General features: G+C 40.1%; 1 protein-coding gene and 1 non-coding gene across 3 annotated transcripts in view; one reads left to right on the top strand and one right to left on the bottom strand.

The window, feature by feature from the left end:
* The window catches only part of KDM1B (lysine demethylase 1B), a 46914-nt gene extending 19871 nt beyond the window's left edge, over nt 1–27043 (bottom strand). Inside the window, exons 1-12 of one of the 2 annotated variants that reach the window (XM_031435140.2) lie at nt 26918–26991; nt 26555–26598; nt 23288–23387; nt 22337–22464; nt 21230–21319; nt 20570–20681; nt 18090–18206; nt 9035–9073; nt 5453–5657; nt 3662–3846; nt 895–1071; nt 449–523 (exon numbers count right to left, since the gene is read on the bottom strand). In XM_031435140.2, coding sequence (XP_031291000.1) covers nt 449–523; nt 895–1071; nt 3662–3846; nt 5453–5657; nt 9035–9073; nt 18090–18206; nt 20570–20681; nt 21230–21319; nt 22337–22464; nt 23288–23374 — 1215 coding nt within the window. In that variant the 5' untranslated portion in view covers nt 23375–23387; nt 26555–26598; nt 26918–26991. Of the gene's footprint in view, nt 1–448; nt 524–894; nt 1072–3661; nt 3847–5452; nt 5658–9034; nt 9074–18089; nt 18207–20569; nt 20682–21229; nt 21320–22336; nt 22465–23287; nt 23388–26554; nt 26599–26917 lie in introns of both variants that reach the window. The other variant, XM_031435139.2, reaches the window with a different exon arrangement.
* Nucleotides 8776–8848, top strand: TRNAD-AUC (transfer RNA aspartic acid (anticodon AUC)). Its single transcript has one exon. It is a non-coding gene; the product is annotated as a tRNA-Asp (tRNA).
* Nucleotides 27044–27201: the final 158 nt, after the last annotated feature.

Here is a 27201-nt window from a genome sequence, read left to right as displayed (position 1 = left end):
TTCAAAGTGTGCCTTTGATCTGCCTAAGAGAATTTAACTGGATATTTCAGAAATTTTCATATAGGAAATGATGAATTTCTAAGCTGCTAATTGTCTCAAACTATTACAGAAACATGGGCTTTTTCTCCGCTGTTGTGTCAATAACCACATGTCAAGAATTTCCTCTTTAATATCATCTTAGGTTCTCTTCCATTGTGTCCATCAGAGTCTAAAATCCTCCCCAAAAGCTGGTTTTGGGAAGAGAAAAAGAGTTTCTATTTCCTCTACCTTTCTTTCATTAAACTGATTTCAAATTCTGTACCTTTTCTAGAACCGACTGTGAAGACATAAAGATATAATGTATGAGCCTTCTTCACTGAAATCAGGAACTAGTTTCTAAGCCTTAGAAAATCTGGACCAAAGAAGCAGTCAGCCATCTGTTTTGGCCTCCATGTCCCCCACATCATACCTTAATTCCAAAGTTATGCAGTTGCCTAGCAGCTGCTAATCCTGCTGGACCAGCCCCAACAATGATGACTGATTTCTTTAAAAAAAAAAAAGAAAAAGAAAAAAGAAAAGGAACAAAAATCCAATTAGAGCAATGAAACAACGTACTGCTTTAGTTGCTTAGAAGGTACTAAGTGCCAAGTAACGCTAGTTCATCTGTATTTCTCTGACGTCTGTAGGGAGTTATTTTCCTCAAGAACACGTTAGCATTTGTCCTTCCCTTCCTCCTCTCTGCCATCTAGGGGAACAACGCTTGATATTCTCTTTCCTGGAGAAAAACATATTCTACAAAAGTCCTGCTTTCTAACTTTTGGGGTGCTAACGTGCATTTTACTTGTATTAACATTAATGTGCCAGCCATCTGTCATGACCGATGGTGGCATTATTGCTGGGGTTACCGTCACCTACATTGTGGTAATCTTTAGGAAGAAGAGGCTGGTCGGTGCCGACACTGAGAACTCCTGTGTTGATGAGACCTTTCCTTGTCATAAAATAGAGTATCCTCTCCACCTCCTGAACGCATCGAATACGCACCAGACCCCGGACGATGATGTGCGGGATACACTTCTGAGGAGTAAGAGCTTCCTGTGTTTGGAAATAAAACCAAACTGTTAACAAACCAAAACAACGCCTGGTTCCTCAAAAAGCTAAACGTAGAACTATCATATAACCCAGCAATTCCATGCCCATGTATTTACTGGAAAGAACTGAAGACACAGGTTCAAAAAAAATTCACAGCAGCACTGTTCAAATTGCCAAAAGGTAGAAATCATCCAAGTGTCCATTGGTGGGTGAATGGATAAACAAAAGGGAGTCTATCAATCCGTGGACTATTATCTGGCCATAAAAAGAAACGAAGTACTGACACAGGCTACGACAGGGTTGAACCTTAAAAACACTATGCTAAGTGACGAAGGCAGTTACAGAAGGTCACACACTGTATGATTCCATTTACATGAAATACCCAGAATAAGCAAATCTTACGGAGACAGAAAGGACTAGCGGCTGCCAGAAACTGGGTGGGGGAAGGGAGGTATGGAGAGTCACTGCTTAATGGGTGTGGGGTTTCCTCTTGGGGTAATGAAAAAGTTCTGGAACAAGATAGAACCGATGGTTATACAGCACTGTATATGTCCTTAATTCCACCAAACTGTGGAATTATGGGGAAAATGGTAAATTTTATGTTGTGTGTATTTTACCCCAAGTCAAAAAAAAAAAAAAAAAACCTTTCCAGGTAATTGTAATCTACCATTTATCACTAAGATATAGTAAGACCAAGGGGAGGTCTGCCTGGTGAAGGAAAAAAAGAAAGAGACAAATAAAGCATAAGGCAATTTGTATTTTATCACATAAGTTTCCCTTCACAGAGAATGACTGATATGGGGAGGGTGGGGGCAGACCACACCACAGATATATTCCTGACTCAATCAACTACAGGACAAAAGCCAGGACACACACCCAGGCTGCTGCCCTGGCAGCAGAAAACACTGGGTTCTCATCCCTGATAAGACATGGCAGGGATGGACTTCGGAACTTGTTTAAAACAAACAAACAAAAAAAGACACCACCTTTCTCTGTTTACAACAGCAGCTTTGGCCAGGCCTTGGTCCATTTCAGATTCAAGAGTAATCTGGCCTTGGTCCAGCGTCATGAAGTTAGAAAAGGCTCAGGCCAGGGGCCGGGGGAGCGGTGGTGCCCAATTCTGGCCTCTCCTCTACTTGTTCCCAACCCAGCTCCAAGAGAACCTGATCAAACACGGGAAGATGACTATATACTCAAAATACTACAGAAATAACATGCATGACACTGACCTGGGTTGCTGCAGAAGATTAAGAAATGTGTGTGTACTCATGACGTTAAAAAAAAAATCATTTCAAAGTCTTCGACTCCGCTAAAGCAACCATATATTAATTTTCCCACTAGAGTATTAGATACAATATGTCCTATCTTCTTATTACAAATTAAAGTAGACCCACACTCCTCAGTTCAGGATTTTTTCTGTAAGAGTCTTCCCCTGTATAAGTCAAATTTCAAGGTCAACGAAAAAGAAATGTGAAGAAAAATGAATCCCAGGCTGTTTCTGAAGGATCTATCTTCACAACTTATTCACAGGAAATTCTGACCACAACTTTGTTCAGTTCAGCAAATGTTTATTGAGTACCTACCTTGAGCCTGCTGGGGAGGAAATGAGTAACTCTACCTTGCCCAACCCACTCACCTGGGCGTAATTCACATAAACTGCATTTGCAGCCGTAACTTAATCAGGTCATCTCAGACTGGAGTCTAACTCAGGGAAATACCAGGGTGGAACTGGAATATCGTTCCTTAATCAAGATTACTTTGGCAGTCTTGCAAAACGTTCTGCATTCAGCAGTCACTCAAATAATTGTAGAAGAAATTAATAAATCAGAAAAACACAAGAGTCAGGAAAGTCTTTGTTTAAAAAAAAAAGCTTGTATTCCCACCCTGCCCACCCCCCAATTTATCTTCATCCCTTTCAAGGTGGTCACTGTGGGAGCCCCCTACCATTTATTCAGTCCCAGCAGAGAGCAAATCACTGGCCTCAGATGTTTGAGGATAACAAGGTAAGAATTCCTGCCTTCAAGGGGTTTCTAATCCAGTCTTTAATGTTTTAGTCTTTTTTTTTTCCTGGCATTGCCCTTGGAAATCCTTGAACCAAACTCTGCACCTTATACTCGGTCACTAGAGAGTCAAGAATTCTGATGACATATGGTCTAAACTGGTTCTCAACTCACATTGAAAAAGAATATGAAAATGAGTACATGTATGTTCATGTATGACTGAAGAATTGTGCTGTACACCAGAAACTGACACAACACTATAAACTGACTATAATTCAATAAAAAATAAATAAAGTGGTTCTCAAGAAGGGGAGACTGTCCCATCTGGTAATATCTGGAGTCACTTTTTGGTTGTTACAATTGGGGTGGGAGGCGGGGTGTGCTACTAGCATCTAGTGAGCAGAGGCCAAGGACGCTGCTTAAACATCCTACAAAGCACAGGACAGTCCCCCCGACAGAGAACATCCACCCAGTGCCAGCAATGCTGAGGTGGAGACACCCAGATCTAAAGGTTCCATCCCCAGATAAAGCATCTCGTCTCTTTACCGGAAGTCGGTGTGCCCGTGCTGTAAGCCAACAGGCCCCACACTCACCTTGCAGTTGGTATACCAGAGGGCAAGGATCAGGTTCCTCAGAGCCAGGTACATGGTGGGGTCTCGGGAATACTCTGGGAACTCATAGAGCTCGTCCAGCTCCATCACGTCGGGCCTCACGCACAAGGCCTTGCCGCACTCGTTGGGCTGGTAGAACGGCTGGAAGTAGCGGTTCATGCCTGGAACTGAGAGAAGACGCAAGCGGGCAAATCCCACAAGCTGTAACTTCCAAATCTGGGTAAACTGAAGAGCAAAAACAAGCCAAAAAGGAGAGCCGAGACTCCCCAGTCTGGCCTATGTAACAATTTCCACTTCTTCTGTCTAGTTAGACAAAATAGGCATGAATTTAACAAATTTTTTCTCCATTCTTTCTTCACAAATTTAATTTCTGTGGCATGGAATTTTTTTAAGTTTTAATTGTAGGGGAAAAAATAAAATCCATACCATAAAATTTTCTTTCTTAATTATGTTTAAGTGTTACTGCTCAGTAGTGTTCAGTATATTCACACCGTTTTGCAACAGATCTACAGAACGTCTTCATCCTGCAAGGCTAAAATTCCATACCCAGCTGAATGCCAACGCCTCAAAGAAATATATCTTAAAAGTAACTTTCATAGGAATTTTTCCGATCAAAAACTTAATAGGTTCACAGAAGTAACAATCACTAACCCCTAACAATCCTTAAGTGGCATTAACATTTAGGAGTGTAGTCTATCCTTAGCTCTGTTTCTATGAACAGAAGATATTAACATAACTGCTATTTATTTTTACAAAGCCAGAAAAATGCAATAAAAAGGCTGTATTCCCAACTGCTTTTCAAGAACACTGTCCCATGTCATTAAATATGACTTCAATGGACATATATCATCTTATTATTTACTTATTATTTAACCTCTCCCCTATTACTGGGCATTTAAAATTCATTCAATTATTTTACTATTGTAAACAATGTAAACACATAAATCCTTGGATTGACTTTTGATAATCTTTGATCATTTATTTAGGATAAATTCCTAGGGTCAAAGAACATTTATTTTAAGGTTTTTCATTCACACTGCCAAATTGTCCTTCATAACTGTACACCCACTAACAGTATTTGAGTGCCTGTTTCATTCTACCTTCGTTAACAGTGAGATTTATCACTTCAGCTTTGACTCAACCACATCTACATTTTTAGAGGGCCCAGTATTATTAGTTAAAAATCTTACGATAGGGCCACAATGTCAAAATCTATTTGCACCATCAAAAAAATCAAGTTTATCAGTGTGCAGAAGATCTAGAATTCTTGCCTGCACACCAAGAATTCTGATGTAGAATGTTTAAATGTCACTTTAAAGTAAATGGTCATCAGTCTGCCTGCTCTGAAGTTCAGTTTTTTCAAGAGCAGATCACTTTGCTGAGATAATCAATGGCATAATTAGAAGTAGAGAGACTCAGAGAGAAAAAAGAAGGGCAGCTCAGTCAAAACTTTCTTCTGGTCTGTCAGCGTGAGTGGGCGTTATCAAATCATGCAGCCATCCAACTTTCAAATAAATGCTCATTCAGCTCCGTCAATGCGATCCCTGGACAAGTGTTACAGGCTCTTCCAGGGACTGAGGGAAAAATTAACTGCACGTATACAAATGATATGAGTGATCACAGGCTAACCAAATCCATGAAATAATGAGGCGCTTCGTATCATGCTGCACACATTTGGGGAAGAAAAAAAAACATCTTTTGCATCCTGTTCACCTACACATTTCCAGGGCAATAGAGGGAGGGGAAGCAGGGGGTGCCAGGGCCAGCTCTCACCCAGCACAGAGGGGACGGCCTTGGCGTGCTCCAGCTTCCCGGGGCTGGCGTCGCTGGCCACGCGGTGCGTGCTGGTGCAGGAGGGGCTCATGCCAACGCAGTCGGGGTAGTAGGCAGAGAGCAGGGGTGCTGCTACGCTGTCTTTCATCAGAGGAGGTAGGATGAGCATGGAGTGCCACCAGTGGTTGGAAACTTCCGACACTCTCTGAAACGGGGCAGAGCGAGACAAAGAGGGACAAAGGCAGACAAGACATGTGCACGCAGAGTCAGCCGAGGATAGATGGCTCCTGTCACGTCATTCATCCTTAACCCTTCTGCTCTGCCTCTGCCCGCTCTGCAGTCCTAGACCAGAGTTCTGCACAGGCAGATTTAGAAACAAAAACAGCTCATGAGACCTGCAGAGAACGTTTCCCAGGCCGAGTTCTTTCAGATCTGCAGTAACAGACCCCTCCCTCAAGAATCCCACCAACACCAGGTAAGTCTCAAAGCTGCACTCACTGACTATACAGTGTTTACGTCTAACATGAGAAATTTCTTTCTGTATAGTAATCACATATCTTCTACTCTCTACTTTTTACTTAGGATCCAAAGATAACTGAAATTGCAAAATTCAGCAGAACATAGTAATTCTCCGTGGTAGGAGTCACACATTACTGTTTTTCACAAGAGGCTACTAAAACTCTCTCAGAGGAAAAAGTACACTACGACCATCAAATCAACTACACCTCAATAAAAAAATAAAAGAAAATAAAAATAAGATGCTCCATGGAGAACTGAACCAAAAAAGCTATTTTCAGTCTGAAAATATGTGATCTCATTCTAGAGTTGATCTAACATATGGAGTCATTGGATCAAAGCAGCCCCATGACGAGTAACTACTGTGAAAAATAAAATTTACCTAGCTTCTAAAGCAACACTGCCACCAATCCTGTATTAGACAGCCTTTTTTAAAACGTGATCTCACTCCAGGAATTTGAAGTATCTGACAGAGGAGAACCTTGAGCTTAGGGACCCTCTGATGTTAGTTCTCCAGGCTCCAAGTAAATGCCACTTGCCATCAACTAGGGGTTTACAAACTCAAGATGCATTTTGTTGCCCTTCCGAGAGAGAGAGCCCAAATCTGGGGCAAGCATTTTTCAGCTCACTACAAGCCCCAACATACCCTATGAATTACTCCCAACTGCTTCCCATATTCATTTTACCTGCCCAGCCCCTGAAGACTTTTCAGTTTGCAACCTTTGTTCTCAAGGTTTGTTTTCGGTTTGGCTGCCTGTGACCAGCCTGTGCTGGACCAAAAAGAAGGGAAGCTTCAGTTCCTTCTCCGACACACTGGGGGTGTCTCTAGGGACCCCTTCCCAGCTCAGCCCCGAAAAACGGAGTAAAACTGAGTGTTCAGGTCCTGACACTCGAAACGGACCACACAGAGGCAGGATGTAGGTGCCTTAAAAACACGAACCCAAGGGTTTCCCACTCTCTTCCACTCTCTGGGTCTTGCAGCTGTGCTAGAAAACTGAGTGAGGACCCAAGAGAGGCCCCTGCCATCCAGCTACCTCCCCCCAGGCTTTCTTACCCCTAGAAGCCCACCTGAGGGCGCACTAGCCAACCTCTGCCTTAGAGCATGAGAAATGCAAACAGTGACTGATAATCTAGCGCTTGGTCTTGCTGTTTGAGTGTGTGATCTCAGCATACCCACCATCCCAGGACATCTGGCCATCACTTTGTTCCTATGCCATCAGAAGTCCCACTGTCACCTTTAGAACACATACCACTGAAGAAACTGGGCTTGACACGGTCAACCTATTAGCATATTTAATGAAATGCCCACTACACTAGGTTAAAATGCATTCCCTCCAAACTCACATCCACCCTGAACTTCAGAATGTGACCTTATTTGGAAACAAGGTCTTTGCAGATGTAATTAGTCATACTAGAGGAGAGGGAGCCCTACATTCACCCAGACTGTGTCCTTATAAGAAGAGAAGAGACACAGAGAAGGGGAGACACAGGAAGAGGGTCAGGTGATGATGGAGCAGAGACAGGAGTGATGGGGAGTGGTGCGTCTACGAGCCAAGGAACATTGGGGACTGCTGGCAATGCCAGAAGCTGGGAGAGGCCAGGAAGACTCCTCCCCCAGACCCTGCAGGGGGAGCACAGCCCTGAAGACATCTTGATTTCAGACTTACGGCCTCTCGAACTATGGGACAATAAATTTCCGTTGCTTTAAGCCACCCAGTTTGTGGCAATTTGTTAGGGCACCCGTAAGAAACTAACATGGGCACTTAAAATGTAGAAACTGCTTGAAAAGTGACCCTAGAATTCACACACATAGAAGAAGGTAAGGTGATACAGCCCTCAACCTGCTCCTGACTCTTTCTTAACCGAACACAAAAATAACTGGCAGGTGAACATCCAGGACTCATTCAAACTTTTTGAAGTTCTCATACCCCGAGAATTCAGCCTTTGTCCTCAAGTTCAGATTCCTTGAGTGGAAAATGGTCTGAATATTAGGGGAAAGATTCATAAGGCATTTGTAATGGTATTTAAAGTTATGTTTTCCTTCCTATGATCTAATCCTGTCTATCCTAAATCCAGAAAGTATTTGGGCCACTGCTTTACTATGGAAATGTCCGAGGGTACAAGCAATTAGTTTTTTTTTTTTAACAGTGTGTGTGTGTGTGTGTGTGTGTGTGTATGTGTGTATCAAGACCCCTTTATGTAACAGAACGGATTTAAAGTAGTCTTGCTAAGGTGTCAATTCTCTTTGCCTAGACATCAACCACGGTCCCTGAGTTTCAGACATCCAGAAAAACTACAGACCATCCTGAATCACTGTAATGCAGAATAACTCAGAATTTTAAAAAATCATTTTCTGAAACGGCCACTGAATCTGGGTATATGGACCATGGAATCTGCCCGCTCCGGTAGCAAAGATTCCTTAAATGAAATGTGACGAGGTTCTGCCAGCTGCCTCCCCTTCCGTTTCTGGGCAGGGACGGGGCAAAGCAGTTATGCTGAGATCAGAATACACAAGAACACTCTCACGGCTGAATCGGGGCCAAGACCATCAAATTACGGGCCTCTTGTTCTTTTCCTGGAAGGATTCAAGCAGACAGAAGGTCATAAAGTCAACCATGAAAAACAAGGATAAGAAGCCTGATCCTTGTAGGAAGGCAAGGTGTCAAGTTCTTTCTTTTTATTTCCTTTTAACATAAAGCAATAAAATTTCAGGGTTTTTTATTAAGTTGGGAGAGGATCACCCATAATAGTTCTATTGCTAGCATATTCATCCTATAGTCATCATGTTAGATTAAAAAGCCTTTGCAGGAGGGTGTAGCTCAGCAGTAGAGCACCTGGCTATCATGCAGGAGGTCCTGGGTTCAATCCCCAGTACCTCCATCAAAAAAAATAAATAAACAAACCTAATTATCTCCCCCCCTGCAAAAAAGAAACAAACAAACAAAGGCTTTGATTAGCAACCAAATAAAGAGAGAGACACTCATAAAACTGTTATTCTCATTTTCTTATAGTACTTATCAGTGAAGGCAGGACACACTCTAGTCTAGAACACGCGGAAATACTCACTAGGTCCTCTGGAAGAGAACAATGATCTGAGGTCTCGGGCTGCCAAAACAAACAAAAAAAAGAATTAATTCGGTTAAATTATGAAATATAGTCTTCAGTGTCAATTTACCTTCAATAAGGTACCCCTTTTCACCAATTAGACTGGTCAAGAAAAAAGTGTGGTAAAGCACTGCATGAGTGAGGGTGCGGGGCAGACAGCTCCTCATGTAAGATGTCCTGAGTGGAAATCTAAAAGAACATAACGGCTTTGGAGAACAACGTGACCAACTACAAAACTTTCAAATGCATGATAATTCGGCATTATCTTGTATAACTTAAGAGGTATATACTACAGTCGGCCCTCCGCATCTGTGAGTTCCACATCCACAAAATTAGCCAGCTTTGGATTAAAAATATTTGAAAAAGAAAAATTCCAGAAAGTTCCAAAAAGCAAAACCTGAATTTGCCATGCGCCAGCCATGCACCAGCCACTATTTACATTGCATTTACATTGTATTAGGTATTATAAGTCATCTAGAGATGATTAAACTATACAGGAGAATGCCTGTAGGTTATATGCAAATACTACGCCATTTATATAAGGAGCTTGAGCATTTTCGGATTTTGGTATCTGAGGGTTCCTGGAACTAATCCCTATAGATACCTAAGGGATGACTAGATACGCCCAACAATTTTGGAGAGGGTGATTAGGTTTATTTATTTTTATTTATTTTTTAACAGCGGTACTGGGGATTGAACCCAGAACCTTGTGCATGCTAAGCACACACTCTACCACGGAGCTGTACCCTCCCCACATACACCAGGCAATTCTAACCTTGCTATACAGACATATCTCAGAGACATTGTGGGTTCAGTTCCAGACCAACCACCGCAACAAAGCAAATATCACAATGAAGTGGGTCAAATGAATTTTCTGATTTCCCAGCACATACAAAAATTGTTTACTCTACACTGCTATCTATTAACGGTACAGCAATATTATGTCTAAAAAAATACAAGCCTTAATTAAAAAATGCTTTATTGCTAAAAAATGCTATCATCTGACAACACCAGTTCACCACAAACCTTCAAACTGTAAAAAAACGCAGTATCTGCGAAGTACAAACATACAAGGTTTGCCTGTATTTTTGAGAGAGACCCTCGTCCGTGTGCACCAAGAGAAGTATTAGAAAATATTCAAAGGTGCATTGTTTGTAAGAGGGAAGAGCTAAACACAACCCAGAAGCCCATCAAGAGCAGAATGGGGAAATAAAATGTATTATATTCAAACAGTGGCACCCGACACGACGATGAGAATTAACTACAACCACGCGCTACAACACAGACGCATCTCACAAACGTACCAGGGCGTGAAAGCAGCCAGATCCAAAAGCACTCACGCTGTAGGATCCCACTGACATAAAGTGCAAACGCAAGCAAAACACCCACAGCGGTGTAAGTCAGAGAGTAGGTAGGGGGGAAAGGGGTGGATGTCTTGAGCGAAACGGGGTACAAGGGGGCTTCTGAGGGTCTAGTAAGGGTTTGACTTCTTTATTGGGAGCTGGCTACATGTGGACTCTGAAAATTCATTGAACTATGTACTCGGACTTGAGCATTTTCCGTTTGTGTGTTATAGTCCAATGGAAAAGTTACCTAAATCAACTGAAGACTGGCATACCATATGGCCTGGCAAATCTGGTCCTTGGAATATACTGCAGAGAAACTCTGGCACATGTGCACGAGGAGAGACGTGCAAGAAGGCTCACAGGAGCACTGGGTATAACAGCCCCAAACTAGAAAACCCTCTAGAACAGACGCCCTGCAGTGGAGTCACACAGTACAGCGCTACACAGCAGGGAAAAGCAATGAAGCCATGGATGCATCTGAAAAACCTCAGGGGGAAGGCAAAGAGCAAGCTGCAGAGGAAGACAAACAACAGGATCTGGTTTGCAACCAGTGTAAAAATATGCAAAACTTTGTACGTTATTTAGGATTTCATACATATGTATTAACTCTATAACAAAAAGCAAAAGAATAATAAATACAAAATTTGAAATATTGTTCGCTCTTGCAGGAGCAGAAGAGGAAGAGAACTACTGAGGGGCACCCAGGGAGTTACAGAGGCACTGGTAACGTTCTGTTTCTAAAACTGGCTGGTGGGTACATGGTGAGTGTCTGCCTTCATTCTTTATTCCTTACACACAAATTAAAAATGCTCTCATGTCTAAGAATGATTTCCTATTAAGACAACTGTCTATATTCTGACACAGCAATTCTATTTCTAGGATTTGATACTAGAAATACATTGAAAAATAATATAGATATAAAGCTAGTTTTTACAGCACTGTCACCAATGGTAAACATTTAAATGTCATTTAAATGCCCTTCGATCATGCTAAATTCATCATGATACATCCATTCAGTGGACTTTTTATTACATAGTCTTTAAAGATAAAGAGGTCTTTATGTACTGGGTTGGAGGCATCTTCAAGATATACTAAATGGCGAAAAGCAAGCCCCAAAACAGTGTGTGTTGTTTGCTACCATTCTTTTTAATGCTGTTTTACAAGTAAACCTTTCCAGACTTTGTCCCTGACAGAAGACGACCAAGCTGAAAATCAAAAGGACTCTGGGTCAAGAGACACCATTTAAAGAAATAATTCAAAAGTTCAGGCTATGGATGGTAATCAATCAGCCTGTAACAGGAGGGTCTCAAAGGAGGACTTCTTAAGGAGGGGTCGGGAAGGAGATTTAGAAGATGTGATACCACCCTTAGAAACTGGGATTTAAGAAGACCATAAAGGTTTCAACTTTGAGATGGGTGGAAGAAGCGAAAGGCACGCGTTTTTCAAAAACAGGGAATCTGACACCTCTGAGTTCTCCTGGGCACAACGTACCTGATGTTCAAATACATCCAACCAGGTGATGAATCAAAATAAATACCTGGGATAGAAGGAACTGTGGTAAGCGCAACTGTGGGGAGCAGTAACTGCACGTAAGGACAAGAGTAAACGGTGAAGGAAATATGGTCCTAGGGAAAAATGATATTCCAACAGAGCAGACTAAACTAAAAAAAAAGAAAAGAAAAGAAAAACAAAACAGCAAAACACTAACAAAAATTGAGAGAGAGAAAATCGGTAGGCTGAAGTATGCTGTCAGTGCATTTTTCCCTCTTTCACAACAGGTTGTCAATTCACAGAACCTAAAATTGAAACATGCCATTTTGTTGAAAAGCTGGAGTGATTCCAACTTCTTAACATCCTCATCATGTATTTTCTTAACCTTTTAGGGAGCTTTCAGAAATGACTATTTCTTGGGGGAAGGGTATAGCTCAGTGGTAGAGTGAGTGCTTAGCATGCACAAGGTCCTGGGTTCAGTCCCCAGTACTGTCATTAAAATTTTTTTGAACAGAAGTAAATAAAGAAACCTAATTACTGACCCCTCAAGAAAGAAATTACTGTTTCTTGAAATGAAGAAATAACTGTCTTATGTGCATCAATTTCTTATTTCACTTTGGCTTCTTTAACTTATTTTAAATTATGTTGTATTAAACTCAATCATTTTATGTACAACCAGCATATATAGTATGCTTCCTTAATATGAAGTTATTTATCCACTAGGCCTTCTCCTTGTATACATGCATGAATACTCTTGAATGAATCTCATTTAATAATGGTTATTTCATGAAGATGACTGCATGAATTTTTTAAACCATCTTTGTTCTTTTCTACATTGCTTGAATTTTTCAATGATGAACACATAACATGTGTCTAAAAACAAACTCATTCTAAAGAAAACCTTAAACTTTTCAAAAACTACTTAAATTGAAGAAATCATAAATGACACACCGGAAGAAAAATCAAGTAACCAAAAAAAGGGACATGGATAATTTGAACCATTAGTAGAGATGAAATCAAAGTTAGATTCCATTATCAGCAAGTGAAAAAGAGGAGAGATTATGGGTAACTCTAAACAACAGTTAAACCAAAGTTAATCAAAGCACAGTACAAAATGATTTTAATGTAAACTATTAATGTGAAAATCACACATAGTATTAGGTAACATAACATTATTATGCAAATGAGCCTATATATATATACATATACACACACATACATATATATATTTTTTGGAACTGTTTAGAAGCCCTGCTGAAATAGGTTGAGTAAAAATGACCCAAAAGCTAGTAAGTATCTATTAAAACAGTCTGCTATTTTTGACTGCTCCCTGGCTGAACTCTTCTTTAAATATAATGATATGCCACTGAGTGTACTTTTCACGTGGGAAGTAATCTGGAGCACAGGTGCTGGTTAAGGTCAGTGCAGCCATGGTACTGCTCCTGCTAGCTAGACACACTCCCCTTCACCACACAAGCTCACAGTACCTTTACTCAAACTCCAGTTTCCATCAGTGCAACCACTCAGTCTGGAAAGTGAATGACCCACTTGCTCAGAGTGAGCCCCCTCCTATTTTTTTCCCCCTTCTATCCCTCCGAGAGGTCTTCTACTCTGGAGGTTGAGCTCAAGAATCAATTTAGGGCTAAACTGAAAAGTTTTAGAACAAGACTTGTTAATTGCAGGGCCCTGATCCCAGGCTTAGATCAATGCTTTCCACCCTTCACTCCCAAATTACCAACATCAGCAATAAAAGAAGGGTACCACAATAAGTACCACTGACATTAAAAGGAGAAATAAGAGAACACTGCAAACAGCTTTAAGCCAACAAACTTGACAATGCAGATGAAACAGACAAATTTCTTAATAAACACAATTTTCCAAAATGGATAGAATAAACCCCCTCAGTAGCCTGTTAAAAAGACTGAATTTGTAATTTTAAAACTTCTCACAAAGAAAATTGGCCTAACTGGCTTTACTAGTGAATTGTACCAAACATTAACTGAGAAATAATATCAGCTATCCACAAACTCTTCAATAAAATAGAGAGGATATATTTTTCTATTCGTTTTATGAAACCAGGGTAACTCTGACAGCAGAACCTAACAAGGATATTACAAGAAAGAAAATGACAAAGAGTATCCAACATGAACACAAACACAAAAATTCTTAACAAAATATCAGGAAACTGAATCCAATATGGTAAAAGGACAATGCATTAGGAACAAGTGGAATTCTTCCCCCAGGGATGCAAGGTTGTTTCAACATTCCAGAATTGGTGTAATTCACCACATTGATAGATTAAAGAAAAAAAAACATACAATTATCATAAAAGGTAATAAAAAGTTCTCAGAAAACTAGAAAGGAACTTCCTCAATCTCATAAAAGGCATCTGTGAAAAGCTACAGCCAACATTACACATGACGATAAAATACTGACTACATCACTCCTAAGGTCAGGAACAAGGCAAGGAAGTTCACTCTCCCACTTCTGTTTAACACTGTACTGGTGGTCCTGACCAATGGAATAAGGTAAGGGAAAAAAAAAGAGCAAAAGGATAAGAGTCTTTTAAAGAAGCAAAACATTCTTTATTCACAGTTGGTATGATTATAGAAAAACCAAAGGAACTCCAAAAAGATCTGTGGAATTTAACAAGACAATTAAGTCTCCAGTATAAAGTAATATACAAAAATAAATTATATTTCTAATAGAATTGCAACAAACAACTTGAAAAGTTAAAAATACATTCTACTTAAAATCACACACAAAAAAATAAAATATCTACAAGTAAATTTAACAGAACACATCCTTAGTGAAAACTAGAAATCACTGCTGGGAGAAATTAAAGACTTTGAAAAGATGGAGAGATACACTATGCCCATGGGTCAGAACAAGAGTCAGGAAACCTTTTCTACAAAAGGCCAGACAGTAAACATTTTAGTCTCTATGAATCATATGGTCTCTGTTACAACTACTCTGTCACTGTGGAATGAAAGCAGCCATAGACAATACATAATAAGTATGGTTATGTTCCAATAAAACTTTATTTACAAAAAATAGGTAAAGGGCGCCAGATTTGACCCATGAGCTGCAGTTTGTTGACCCCAGGATTAGAAGACAAAAAAATGTAAAGATGTCAATTCTCCCTCAAATGATCTGTAGATTTCATGCTTTCTAATCAAAATCCCAAAAGTTTTTTTTAAATACTGACAAGCTGATAACAAAATTTTTATAGAAATGTAAAGGACCTAAAATAGCCTAAACAATCTTAAAAAAAAAAAAAAGTTGGAGGAATTTATACTACCTGATTTTAAGAAGATAAACAAGAGATCAATGGAAGAGAGTCCAGAAACAGACTACATGGATGGCTAACTGATTTTTTTTTAATAATGTTGCCAAAATAATTCAATGGGGAAAAAAGTATCTTTTGAATAACTAAAAATTTATCTGAGAAAAACTGAATCTTGACCTGTATCTTATACCAAAACCAAACATTAACTCGAGATAGATTAGTGTCCTAAATAGAAAGGCTAAAACAATAAACCTCCTCAAAGAAAAAACAAAAGACTATCTGTGCAAGTTGAGAGGCTGTCAATGATTTCTCAGAAAAGATACAAAAAGAAAAGAAAAAATGGATAAACTAGGCTTCAAAATTAAAAGACTCCTGCTCATCAAAGGACCTATTAAAAAAATGAAAAGGCAAGACAAAGATAGTGAAAAATATTCAAGATAACATATCTCATTTCCAGATTACATAAAGAACTTCCACAAGAAGAGTTTTTTGTCTTTCAAAAGATATCTCCAAAGAGGAACTATGAATGGCCAATGAGCATATGAAAAGATGTTCAACAGCACTGGTCACCAGGGAAATGCAAATTAAAACCACAATGATAAACCAATACATACCCAGTAGAATGGCTAAAAAAACCAAACCAAAACAAAGCAATGTACCACCACCAAATGTTGTAGCCTGGTACAACTATAGAAGACCATTTGGTAGTTTCTTAATACATAAATTTGCCATATGACTCAGAAATTTCTTAAGTATTTACATTCAAGAAATGAAAACACAGGCCCACAAAAACACCTGCACAGATGTTCACCACAGTTTTATTTATAACAGCGAAAAATTTAAGACAATAAAATGTCCTTCAACAGGAGAACAAACTGTGGTACATCCATATCATGGAACACTACTCAGCAGTGAAAAGGGGGGAGAAATACTTTACCTCCCCACCCCGCCCTTCAAAAAAAGAAAAAACTACTGATCCACACAAGAATATGGATGAAACTCAAAGAGTTTTACTCAGTTAAAGAAACCAAATGCAAAAAAGTATATACCATCTGATTCCATTTCTACTAAGTTCAAGAGCAGACAAAACTCTGCTTGGGGTACTGGCAATCAAAATACTGGTGGCCTCTTAGGGGAGGGAAGAAAATAACTGGCATGTTTTAGGATGCTGGAAACACTGTATATAGTGACTGGGGTACTGGCTACATAGTGTGGACATTTCCAAAACACAATGAAATTCACTTAAAATTTGTGCATATAGTTACAACATGTAATTATACCTCACTTTTAAAAACAAGATGAAATTTTACATCAATTAAAAATACCACCACTCAATGCAGGTAAGGTTTTGATAAAATGATCACTCTGAGCTATAGTTCTTTAAACTTTTAAAAAAGTAGTTTAGGCATTTGCATCAAGAGTCTCAAAAAATACACACCATAAATATGTAATCACAGCATAAAAAAAAGTTCTAGTAGAATAAATGAATCATTAATAGTAGTTATCTGGAGGGGGAGGGCATAGTTCAAGTGGTAGAGTGAGTGCTTAGCATGCACAAGGTCCTGGGTTAAATTCCCAGTACCTTCTCTAAAAATAAATAATAAAACCTAATTACCTCCTCCCTGACAAAAAAAAAAAGATATAATTAGTAAATTAATTCTTTTAAAAAGCATGTATTACAAAAAAAAGACTGGTTATCTATTAGGGTAGGAAGGAAGAGATGGTTGGGAGAACTTTCTTTTTTTTAAATTATATGTGTGTATATATTTATACATACATACATATATTCAATTTACTTTTTTTAAACCTAAGATTATATTTATGTAGTACTTCTGCAAAATTTAGAACTTCTAAACGTTCATACCTTTTCTCACCATTTCACTTTGCGAAATCTTCCAAATACGTTTAAGAATAATTATGAATCACTTTAATAGTATTTATATCTTAAATCCCAGGCTTTTAAAAACTTCATCACAAACTTTATAAAGCTCTTCATTCTTTCAAAGGGAAATATTTGAACTAAGAAAATATGTTCTGGTGATGACCGCATATCTTTGTGAATGTACTACAAACCACTGAATTGTATCCTCTAAAAGGGTGAATTTTATGATGTGTGAATGAAATTAAAAAAAATTTTTTTAAAGCACCTTGTTTCTGAGACTACGGTGATTCCTAATATTCTTTAACGTACTGATGGAACTAGAGACATTTTGTGGATGAATCCTTTAACACATTTAAGCAATCACACATTTTTAAACACTAAGTAATTGCCAGATATCAAAAGAGGCAACTATACCAACTGTGGAAGATTGCTAACTGCCCAATTCATCCTGTTTTCCTTACTAACTGGATCCGGATTTTGTCTGATGCTGCAACACGCCCAGTTATAAAATATCTTCTTCCTTTGTCCCTGCTGTCGTTCAGAGTAGCTGCATGATCCTGTTCTGGCCAATGAGCTAAAAATAGAAATCTACTGGTGGAACTTCCAGGAAAGCTCCTGGTTTCCCAATAAAAGAGGGAGAGACTTGGCTGGGACACCCCTCTCGCCCTTTGCCTTTCCCATCTTTTCTGCTTAGAATTCGGAGTGATGGCTGACAGTGCAGCAACAATCCTGTGGCTGAACCATCAAGCAGCAAAACTGGAAACTAGAAGGAGACTTCCTTGGGCAACTACACCAACTCTGGACACACTGTTCCTAAATTGCTTATAATGAGAGAAGAATAAAATCCTTAATTGGTTAAGCCAGTATGGTTGAGGTTTTGTTAGACGTGGACCAACACAATTCTGATTTAGTGATCGACACAATAAATGAAAAGTATACACCATTACTATTTACTGACAACTAAACTAATATCAGTTAATTCAAAAGGAAAACCAACAAGCGTCATACCTTCACAGCACTATTTGGTTTCATACCACATCGGTAGGTCTTCGCTATCTGTGGAGTAAGCTGGATTTCCTTGGTGAGTTGCCTCCACTTTCGACACTCAGGTTTTGTACACTGAACCTAGATGAAAAGTAAAAAGTCAAGGTCAATGAGTTGGCTCGTTTTGACCTAGCATTTCCATCCTCCACCTTTCCTTTTGCCATCTTCTCCACGTGATTTGGTCAACAACCATCCAGCTCTTCCAAGCACTTTTTTCTCCCCCTTGAATCATTGCCACCCATAAAATCCACTTTAACCCCATCAGGCTGATTTCTGATTCAATACTAGCTCATGCCCTGAAAAGTGCAAAGGGGATCTGAGTTCTGTTGTCGCAATGGTTTTCTACCCCTATCCTAAGGAATTAATCAGAGTTAAATTGAGCTGCAGTTAGTCAAAAAAGTATCAAGCTAAATGCAATGTGGTATCCTGGACTGCATCCTGGAACAGTGAAAAGACACGAATGAAAACACTAATGAAATCCACGTAAGTCTGTTATGTAGTACTATACCAATGTTAATTTCTCAGTTTAAGAAATAATCTTGGTGCACTGGATGACATTAGGAGAAACTGGATGAAGGATATATGGGAACTCTTGCAAATTTTCTACAAAATTAAAATTACCCCAAAATTAAAGTTTATTTGTTAAAAAAGCATGTAGTTGTCCATCCATAGAAGAATGAAGTTGGATGCCTACTTCACATACATACAAAACTTAATTCAAAATGAAGCCAATATCTTAATGTAAGAGCTAAAGTGGTAAGATACGTAAAAGAAAACATAGGAGTCAACCTCCATGACCTCAGATTTGGCAATGGATTCTTAAATATGACACCAAAAGCATAAGCAACAAAAGAAAAAATGGATAAATTGAACTTCATCAAAATAAAAAACTTCTGCACATTGAAGGAGGCTATCAAGAAATGAAAAGACAACCTACAGTAGAAAATATTTGCAAATCATGTATCTGATCAGGGTTAGTATCCAGAATATATAAAGAACACTTATAATTCAACATGAAAAAGAGAAACAACACAACTTAAAAATGGGTAAAAGACCTGAAAAGATCTCTCTCCAAAGGAGATATACAAATGCCAACAAGTACAAGAAAAGATACATTAGTCATTAGGGAAATACAAATTAAAGTCACAATGAGATACCATTTCATGCCCATTAGGACAACTATAATTTTAAAAAATGGTAAACAAGAGTTGGTGAGGATGTGAAACTCGAGCTCTCATACACTGTTGGTGGGAATGAGAGATGCTGCAGCAGCTAGCTGTAAGAAAGAGCTTCGCAAGTCCTCAAAAAGTTAAATAGGATTATCATGACCTAGCCATTTTATTCCTAGGAATGTACCCAGAAGAACTGAAAACAGGCATTCAATTAAGTATCTGTACACAAATAGTCAAAGCAGCACTATTTGCAATAACTAAAAGGTGGAAATGAGCCAATGTCCACCAACAGGTGAATGGATAAGTAAAATGTAGTAAATCATACAGTGGAATATTATTCACCCATAAAAGGAAAGGAAATACTAATACATGCTACAGCAAGGATGAACCTTAAACACACTATGTTAAGTGAAAAAAGCCAGATATGAAAGGTCACATTCTGCATGATTCCTTTACATAGAACATCCAAACTGGAAAATCCATAAAGACAGAAGGGAGATTAGCAGTTGCCAAGAGCTGGAGGCAGAGAGAAATGGGAGGTGACTGCTTACTAGCCACAGGTTTCCTTTGTGGATGATGAAAATGTTTTGGAATTAGATAGAGGTGGTGGTTGCACAACACTGTGAATGTACAAAATGCCACTGAATTGTACACTTTAAAGTGGTTAATTTTATGTGAATTTAAAGTCATGTGAATGTCACTTCAATAAAAACAATTTTTTATTTGGTGGGGGAGGTTATAAAACATTTTTTAAGTATGTAGAGAAGCTTAAATTACCTAGAATATTAAATATTAATCAGCAAATCATTTATTAAATGATGGTATATTTATATAATATATGCAATTACTAAAATATATTTTCAAAGAATGGCTAAGTGGAAAATACAAACTTAAAGAAAAAAAAAAACTAAAAATTACCAAAAAGTTACCTGCAAAGTATGATTTTAAACCTGATTAGGATTTACATATAAAGCATGAAACTGTGTTAAACATATACATAAAAGCATGAACAGAAAAAAAGATTAGAGAGATATGTGCCAAACTTAGCCACGCCTACCAGCACCTGGTGATCTGAGTCTTTAGTTCCTTTACACTATTATGTTGAGTTACAGGATTTTTCTCCAAAAATTAAAAATGTGTTTTGCTGTAGTAGTTATAGAAAGAATAAATGTAATTAAAGAAAAAACTGCTAAAAATTGCTGTTTTCATCCATTCCTCTTGCTTTTAGCTCCACAAATGCTTCACATAACAATGAGGTGTTATCTTTTTTACCCAGTAAGGGAGTTGCTGGTCGGCCATGAAAGCTTTGGGACTCGGCTCAGTTTTTCCATTGCTTGTCCATATTTTTTTCCATGTAGTATATTTGTCATATCCATCCTTATGGCTGAAAAAGAATAAAAATAAATGTATCAAGCTATAAGTTATTCAGGTTTTCAAAACAAGAGGCAGATACAAACCCCTTATAAAGGACTTAACTAGCCATATAATAAAGGGGGGGAGTGGTTATCATAGCACCCATAAAACAGGCTGCATTTCTATCAGCGTTAGTATCTAAAACTATCAAGAAGATGGTTACCCGTCTGTCCAGGACTCACTACTTGTCAGCATCCTCCCCCAAATCTTTGCATCCTGCCCCCACGCACTGGCACAGCAAAGCAGCTCTCCTAGGTTTTTAAGCATTTGCAAACTAAAGAGAAAAGCTGTCTCATGGCAGATACTTTTTGAGCCCTGAATATGCACACACGTAAGCATACATACATGCAAACTACTGCATCAAGGTCCCGACACACCTGCAGTCAGCACAGGTGTGGCTGAAACAGTGGACTCATTCAGTAAGCCCGGGGGCTCAGACTGATCCCCATCCATCTGATGCCCTCTGCTGCCCAAGCCACCGACCCTTCCACCAGGGAAACCTCAATTATCAGAACCAACCTTCTATAGTAATGGTCAAAGCATTCATTACAGAAATGCTCCCCACAGGAGAGGTGATACCATCGGGATGTGTAGCCATTTTTGGCACATCTGAAAAGAGCAAAAACAGGTAGCTTTGGTAATGAATCAACATTTCTTCCTTCTTTTTTTTAAACATTTATCAAGTACCTCCTATGAGCTCATTTTGCCTTACCTCCACTTAGAATCCTAACCACCAGCAGATTACAACAGGGGAAATGGAAAGGATGATTAATACACAACAATGCACTGGTGATCAGTGGTACCCAGCTGCCTGCACATCAGAAGGGGCTGGGACTTTGGAGTTTTATCACGACTCCCTGGAGTGATGGCGGGGTTTTAGGGCATGAAAGAAGGGAGGCCAGCGTGCTTGCTGCGTGTGGGTGGAGAAAAGTGTGATCTCTGGTAACAACAGCTGGCCTGAATCTGAACAGTGAACAGATCTGGCCAGCTGGAATTCCACCATCCAGTGGGCAATCTGGCAAATATAACCTGCCACACAGCCAATAATGTAGTAAAAGAATGAAATATGCCACTGTGAACGCTAACAATACTACCTCTTTGTGATTTTAAAACACGGGGGAGGGGATTTGTTTTCCAGGTTTTATTGAATCTTAACTGAAGATTTTTCTCTGAAAGTAAAAGGTCATGCTTGGGTCATTCCAATCCACATGGCAAGAGTGCCGTTAACTGCATAGTTTTAATGAGACCTATATATGTCTGCTGGACGAGGCCGTACGTTATATAAGGGAGAAGAGCATGGGAAATAAGTATATACTGGTCTTCGCAGGGAGCTCAAGGTTCTCTCTGCTGTGTCCCCACCGCTGACCCTATCCTACCCTCAACCCCCAAGAGAGGTACAACTATGGTGGATAGGACCCGAGGACACGGAGTGGCCACTGGACAGAGCTGATACGGCTGGTCTAACGAGGGGAGATACAGGAGGGTGTGCTGTGTACAGGATGTGTACCGAATGCATTGACAATGTCTCTTATTAGATAACTAACAGTATCTTCAGGAAGACTATCTTTGAGGCTGGATGCTCTGACCCACAGGAAGGTGAGGCCAAGACCAGCCATCTAAACAGACCTTTCAGAAGCACTTGCAAAGCACACGGGACACGTTGCTGTACAGCCTGCTTTTTCACATTTTCTGTACTTCTTCTCTGACCCACCGTCTTCATCCTCGTCTGTTGTCTCCGTGGCTTTCTTCTTTGCCTGAGAAAGAACCGGCTGAGGTTAAGATTACATCAGCATGGCCAAGGGCGAAGGTAGTGGAAGGTTTACTACTGAAACCACTTTCCTGTTAGAAGTTCTAAATGTGAGGATCAACAGCATCCTGGCAGCGAGCTAGGGGCTGATGATACAGCAATTTCCTTGAGAGTGCATTGCGCAAATAATACACGAACCTGCTAGAAGTATAGAACTAGCACTGCGATGAAAGTCTCTAAGTATAGAGCTAAAAATGCATATGAGCTTTTCTTAGGAAAAAGCTATACTGATCAAAATAAAAGCCACTCTCAAATTAAGAGTTTTTCCTTTACTTAGAGCCGTTATAGCCTCTCAGTATTGCAGATTAAAAAAAAAAAAAAACTAGAGAAATTCTAGAAAAAGAATCACATCATTCAATATTTTTCTTTTAAAAGGAAAAAAAAAGCCCTACAATAGAGATGGCAGCAAGTAACTCTCCAACAGCACCCAACCAACTCCAAGCTGGAGTCCAAATTCCTATGAATGACACCAAGCCAAGCATGATCTGGCCCCAGCTCACATCCTGGAGGCAACCACGTAACTGCGATGCTCTGAACAACTCGTGCTGATTCACACTCTATGCCTTTATCTCTGCAGCCCCCTCGGCCAGATACCCTTTTTCCAACATTCTACCACTTTATCACGCTGATGGTCCCAAGGTGAATTTCTCCACTAGACTGCAAGTTCCTTGAGGGCTGGAATTATATCCTTTCACCTCTAATTCTTCAGTCCCAACCACAGTAAGTCTGTTGCTCAAAGGAGGTGCAAGGAATGAACAGATGAGTGATACCTGCCTACCGGAGCTCCTCAAAGGTAGGCTATCTGGAGAATGATCAAAAGATGCTTTTTTCTTTGTCCTCCCCCGTGGGGTTGCCATTGTATCAGAAAACCTGCAAAACAAAACAAAAAAACAAGACAAAGAACATTAAATATTAGCATCTGCTAATACTTTCAACACTCTGGAGTCAAGTTTTTATGTAGTTTACTTGGTAAGAGTATATGTGCCCTGCAGTTAGACTCCATGAGTGTGAAGCCATAAGTTTCAAGCTACTTAACTTCCCTAAGACTAAACCTCAGTGTTCTCACATATAAAATGGGCACAGCAAGAGAGTACCCTAGCATTGGTTGGAGGATTAAGTAAGAAGATAACTGATTTAAATCACTAGGCCTGGCATATTTTAAGTACTCAATAAACATTATTCATCAGTAGTATGTACATTTACATGTATAAAAATGAGAAACATCACACGAATGACTAATAAACAAATGACACTACTGTTTATAAAATTCAGTGAGTAAAAATATCTAGTTTTTGCCTGTTATGTTCCTCTTTATCCTGCTGTGTCTTCTTAGTTTCTGAATTTTCATTTCTTATTATAGTTTAAAAAGAAAACTCATTCATCTCTTCTCAGTAACAAGCAACAAATAAATCTCAGGCACACTGTCAGTACTGAACAGAGTATATATTGTCAGGGTTATATTGTCACTAGTACCTTCTACTGGAAAAATGTTACGAGTTCTCAAACTAGTCTAATAACAGCACGGTTAAACAAACGTGAAGAATGAAAAGTCTATAAGAAAAATTATGCATGAAACTACGAAAAATTTAAGAGCTGCCATATTAGTATTTTTTTAATTAAATTAGATACGAATGAAAAATACTCAGTGTAAGTAAGCAGTCAACGATATACAGATCCTACAATTACCACATATCGCCTTCCCGGATCCACTATCTTTACTACACACACATCTACTCACACAAAACATAGCAGGAGCAATAAATACGACATGCTTATGGATAAGGAATTTGAAAGTGGAAAAGTGTTGTTATCGTAAGATACAAATCCCACCTATACGATCTTAATCTTGGAGAAAAGAAAAGCCTTGAAGGGCTTGTAATCCTATTGTTTTATATCTGAGTTGTACTAACATTCATAAGCGCATTTTCCTTGGATTATTAACATCATGTGTGAGAACTCTGAGCTTGCCGTCTGCATCAACTTTCAGAAATCTTGATACTCATTTGATGGACGGTTTTTCTTCGACTCAGTCTTCACTTTCTCAGTCGTGAACAGATAAACTCTATACATATTCCGAAATGCATTACAGTTCTACAACCATTAAATAAACTGCCACTAGTTTTCCAGCACTTTATACAGCTGGATGAAGCACTAATGATCTACCTATAATTGCCATACCCAAAGAAGGCTTTCTCAATCAGTTATCTTTTCAAAACGCTGTCCAATCTGACAAATTTCTTTATGTAAACATATATCCCACATTTCCCACAAAGTGAACCATGAATAAAGCATATGTGAATATGTATAGAGTTTATGTAAGTGTATAGTATATGTTAAGTAGTGCAGCAAACATATTTGAGTCTACCTTAGGAACATAAGTAAAATCAAGTTTATGCAACATTTGACCATGTTGCCTGGGAATGCAGGTACTCTCCAAAGAAAGCATAGCTCCTGGAAATTTCACCAAACATTTTAATCCAACTGTACACTAGAAAACATGTATTTAATTGCAATGAAGAACGATGTGATTCAAGAAATGGTTAAGAGAAAATGAAAACATTAACTATAAAAGCCATTATGAGATCTGTGTTGTCTGGGGAAAATATGACGAAAGCTTTTTAGGTAGCACATTTTCACTTTTAATTATACAATTAACAGTTACGAAGCTTCATCCTTTTCTGACACTGTAATTTCTGCATTTTCACTGTTGCCGGGTTCTTGGGGCTTAAAATGGAAGAAAAAAATTTAAGTTGCAAGGACCACAGTTAACTGCGCTTTTAAATATAACCTCAGAAATAACAATCAAAATTGTCATTAAAACAAATTAGTATACTGAACGTGCAATGTCCCTCCTGGTTCTTCAAATTAATAAACACACCTAATTCAAATATAATAAATTTGTTTCAGATTTAGTATGACTTTTTAAGCCTCTTTCTTCCTAATTTTAAACTCATAGGTTTGTTGTTCTTTTAATGTGACAAAAGAAAGAAAAAAAGTGGTTTGGGGGGCATAAATGTTTAAGTGAATCTATCAATGTCTAGATTTCTACTTTAATAATTCCCAGGATTTTTTCTGAAGTAGCTTATTCAAAAAACTTTTTTAAAAAACCCACAGAACTCATAAAAAATATAAATCTAAAGGACTCTGAGTCTAAAAGACTCCAAGTTCGAATCAAAATTTATAGCGGCGTTAGCACAATTTCTCAAAATAGGAGAAACTACTAGAAACTTCTTCAGAGACAACAGGAGCAAAAATTTCCCTTTGAGCCACTTAAAATTGTTCCCACAATAATTACATTTTTCGAAATATGGATCCAGTTCAATTGCCCAAATGCTTTGTTGACTACTTTCTCTGCCTGGAAGGCAATTAATTATTGATGGTCACTTTCTCATGTACCTCCTGAAGAACTTTCCTTCCCACTCGCCTTTCTTTCACTAAAATAGATTGAAAAAAAAAAAAAACCCGAAGAACCAAGCAACCAAGGAAAGTGTAAAGCCTCGAGTTGTGCGATGATCTCCCCAAATGAAGTGGTCTATGGACTCCTGCACGCTCTCCCAAGGGAAGGCTGGGCCTCGAGCTGGCTCGGTTCCAGATCACGGAACCCCAACTCACTACAGCTGGGCCTGCCTCTTCCTTCCTCTTTCACCTGCCAGCTGCCAAGCTGTTGACTAACAGCTACCGTAACTGGGCCGCCCCCTCCGGGTCCCGGGTCCCGGAGGAGTTACCCCAGCAACCTGGCAATGCCGATCGCGTCTCCACGCGTGGTGGCCGCGCCGGAGTATTACTAACACCACCTGCGAGGCTGTGCGGGCTGCTCGCCGCACGCTCTCAGCTGGGAAGAACAGCGACGGAGTTCCTATTCTCGGATTGTGGGTTCCCCCCCACCCCCACCACAGGCACTCCCCAGGTGACAGGGCTCTGACAGCCCCCAGGAGGGAGCCTAACGTTCCCTGTGCCAGCTGCAACCGCCTAGCTTTCCGAAAAGCTTTCTCCTCTCTTCTCCTAAGTCGGAGAAGCAACAGCCTCCTGAGGCTCACCTTCGCGCTGGAGGCGTGCAAGGAGTCGTGGGGAGAGGGCACCGCTGTGCAGAAAGGAAACATTGTGGGGAGGGGGAGTTAGGAGTGACCCGCAACACCGCGACGAATCCGGGAACCCCGTCGCTGCAACACCTCAGCCCGGGAATTTCCCCTTCCTCAGGCAGGGATCCCCACCCCGCACCCCTTCCAACACGGGGAGGAAGGGCTAGCCTCTAGGGCACAAGTCCACCTCCCACCCCGGCAAGAAGCGCTGCACAGGGGCAGAAGGAGAGCCTGCACCCTCGCCAAGCTGCTTTGTGCGGAGCTGTCACCCGAAATCCGCCCCCGCCCCCACGCCCGCCCCCGGAGCCGCGTGCTCCCCACCTCCAAGCGCGGGCGAGACGGTGCGCGCCCCCCCGGGCTGCAGGCGCCTCTCCCGAGCCGCGCGCCGCGCGCACAGGACGGCAGGATCCGCGCTGCGAGCCGCAGCCCCCGCTCGGCCGCCGCCGCCGCCGCCGCCGCCGCTTCCGCCCCTGTCACGACGTGACCCGGGGTGGGAGGAGCCGGCGGGACCAGGGAGGAGTAGGGTCCCCGCCTTCCCTTTCGCCGCGCTGCTAGCCCCGCCCAGGCTATTTCCGCCGCTGCGCAAGCCCGGGCGCCTGGGGAGG

This window comes from Camelus dromedarius, chromosome 19 (assembly GCF_036321535.1).
Source record: "Camelus dromedarius isolate mCamDro1 chromosome 19, mCamDro1.pat, whole genome shotgun sequence".
NCBI lineage: Eukaryota > Metazoa > Chordata > Mammalia > Artiodactyla > Camelidae > Camelus > Camelus dromedarius.
Note: the sequence above shows the minus strand (reverse complement) of the source record. Positions and strands in the feature narration are given on the sequence as shown.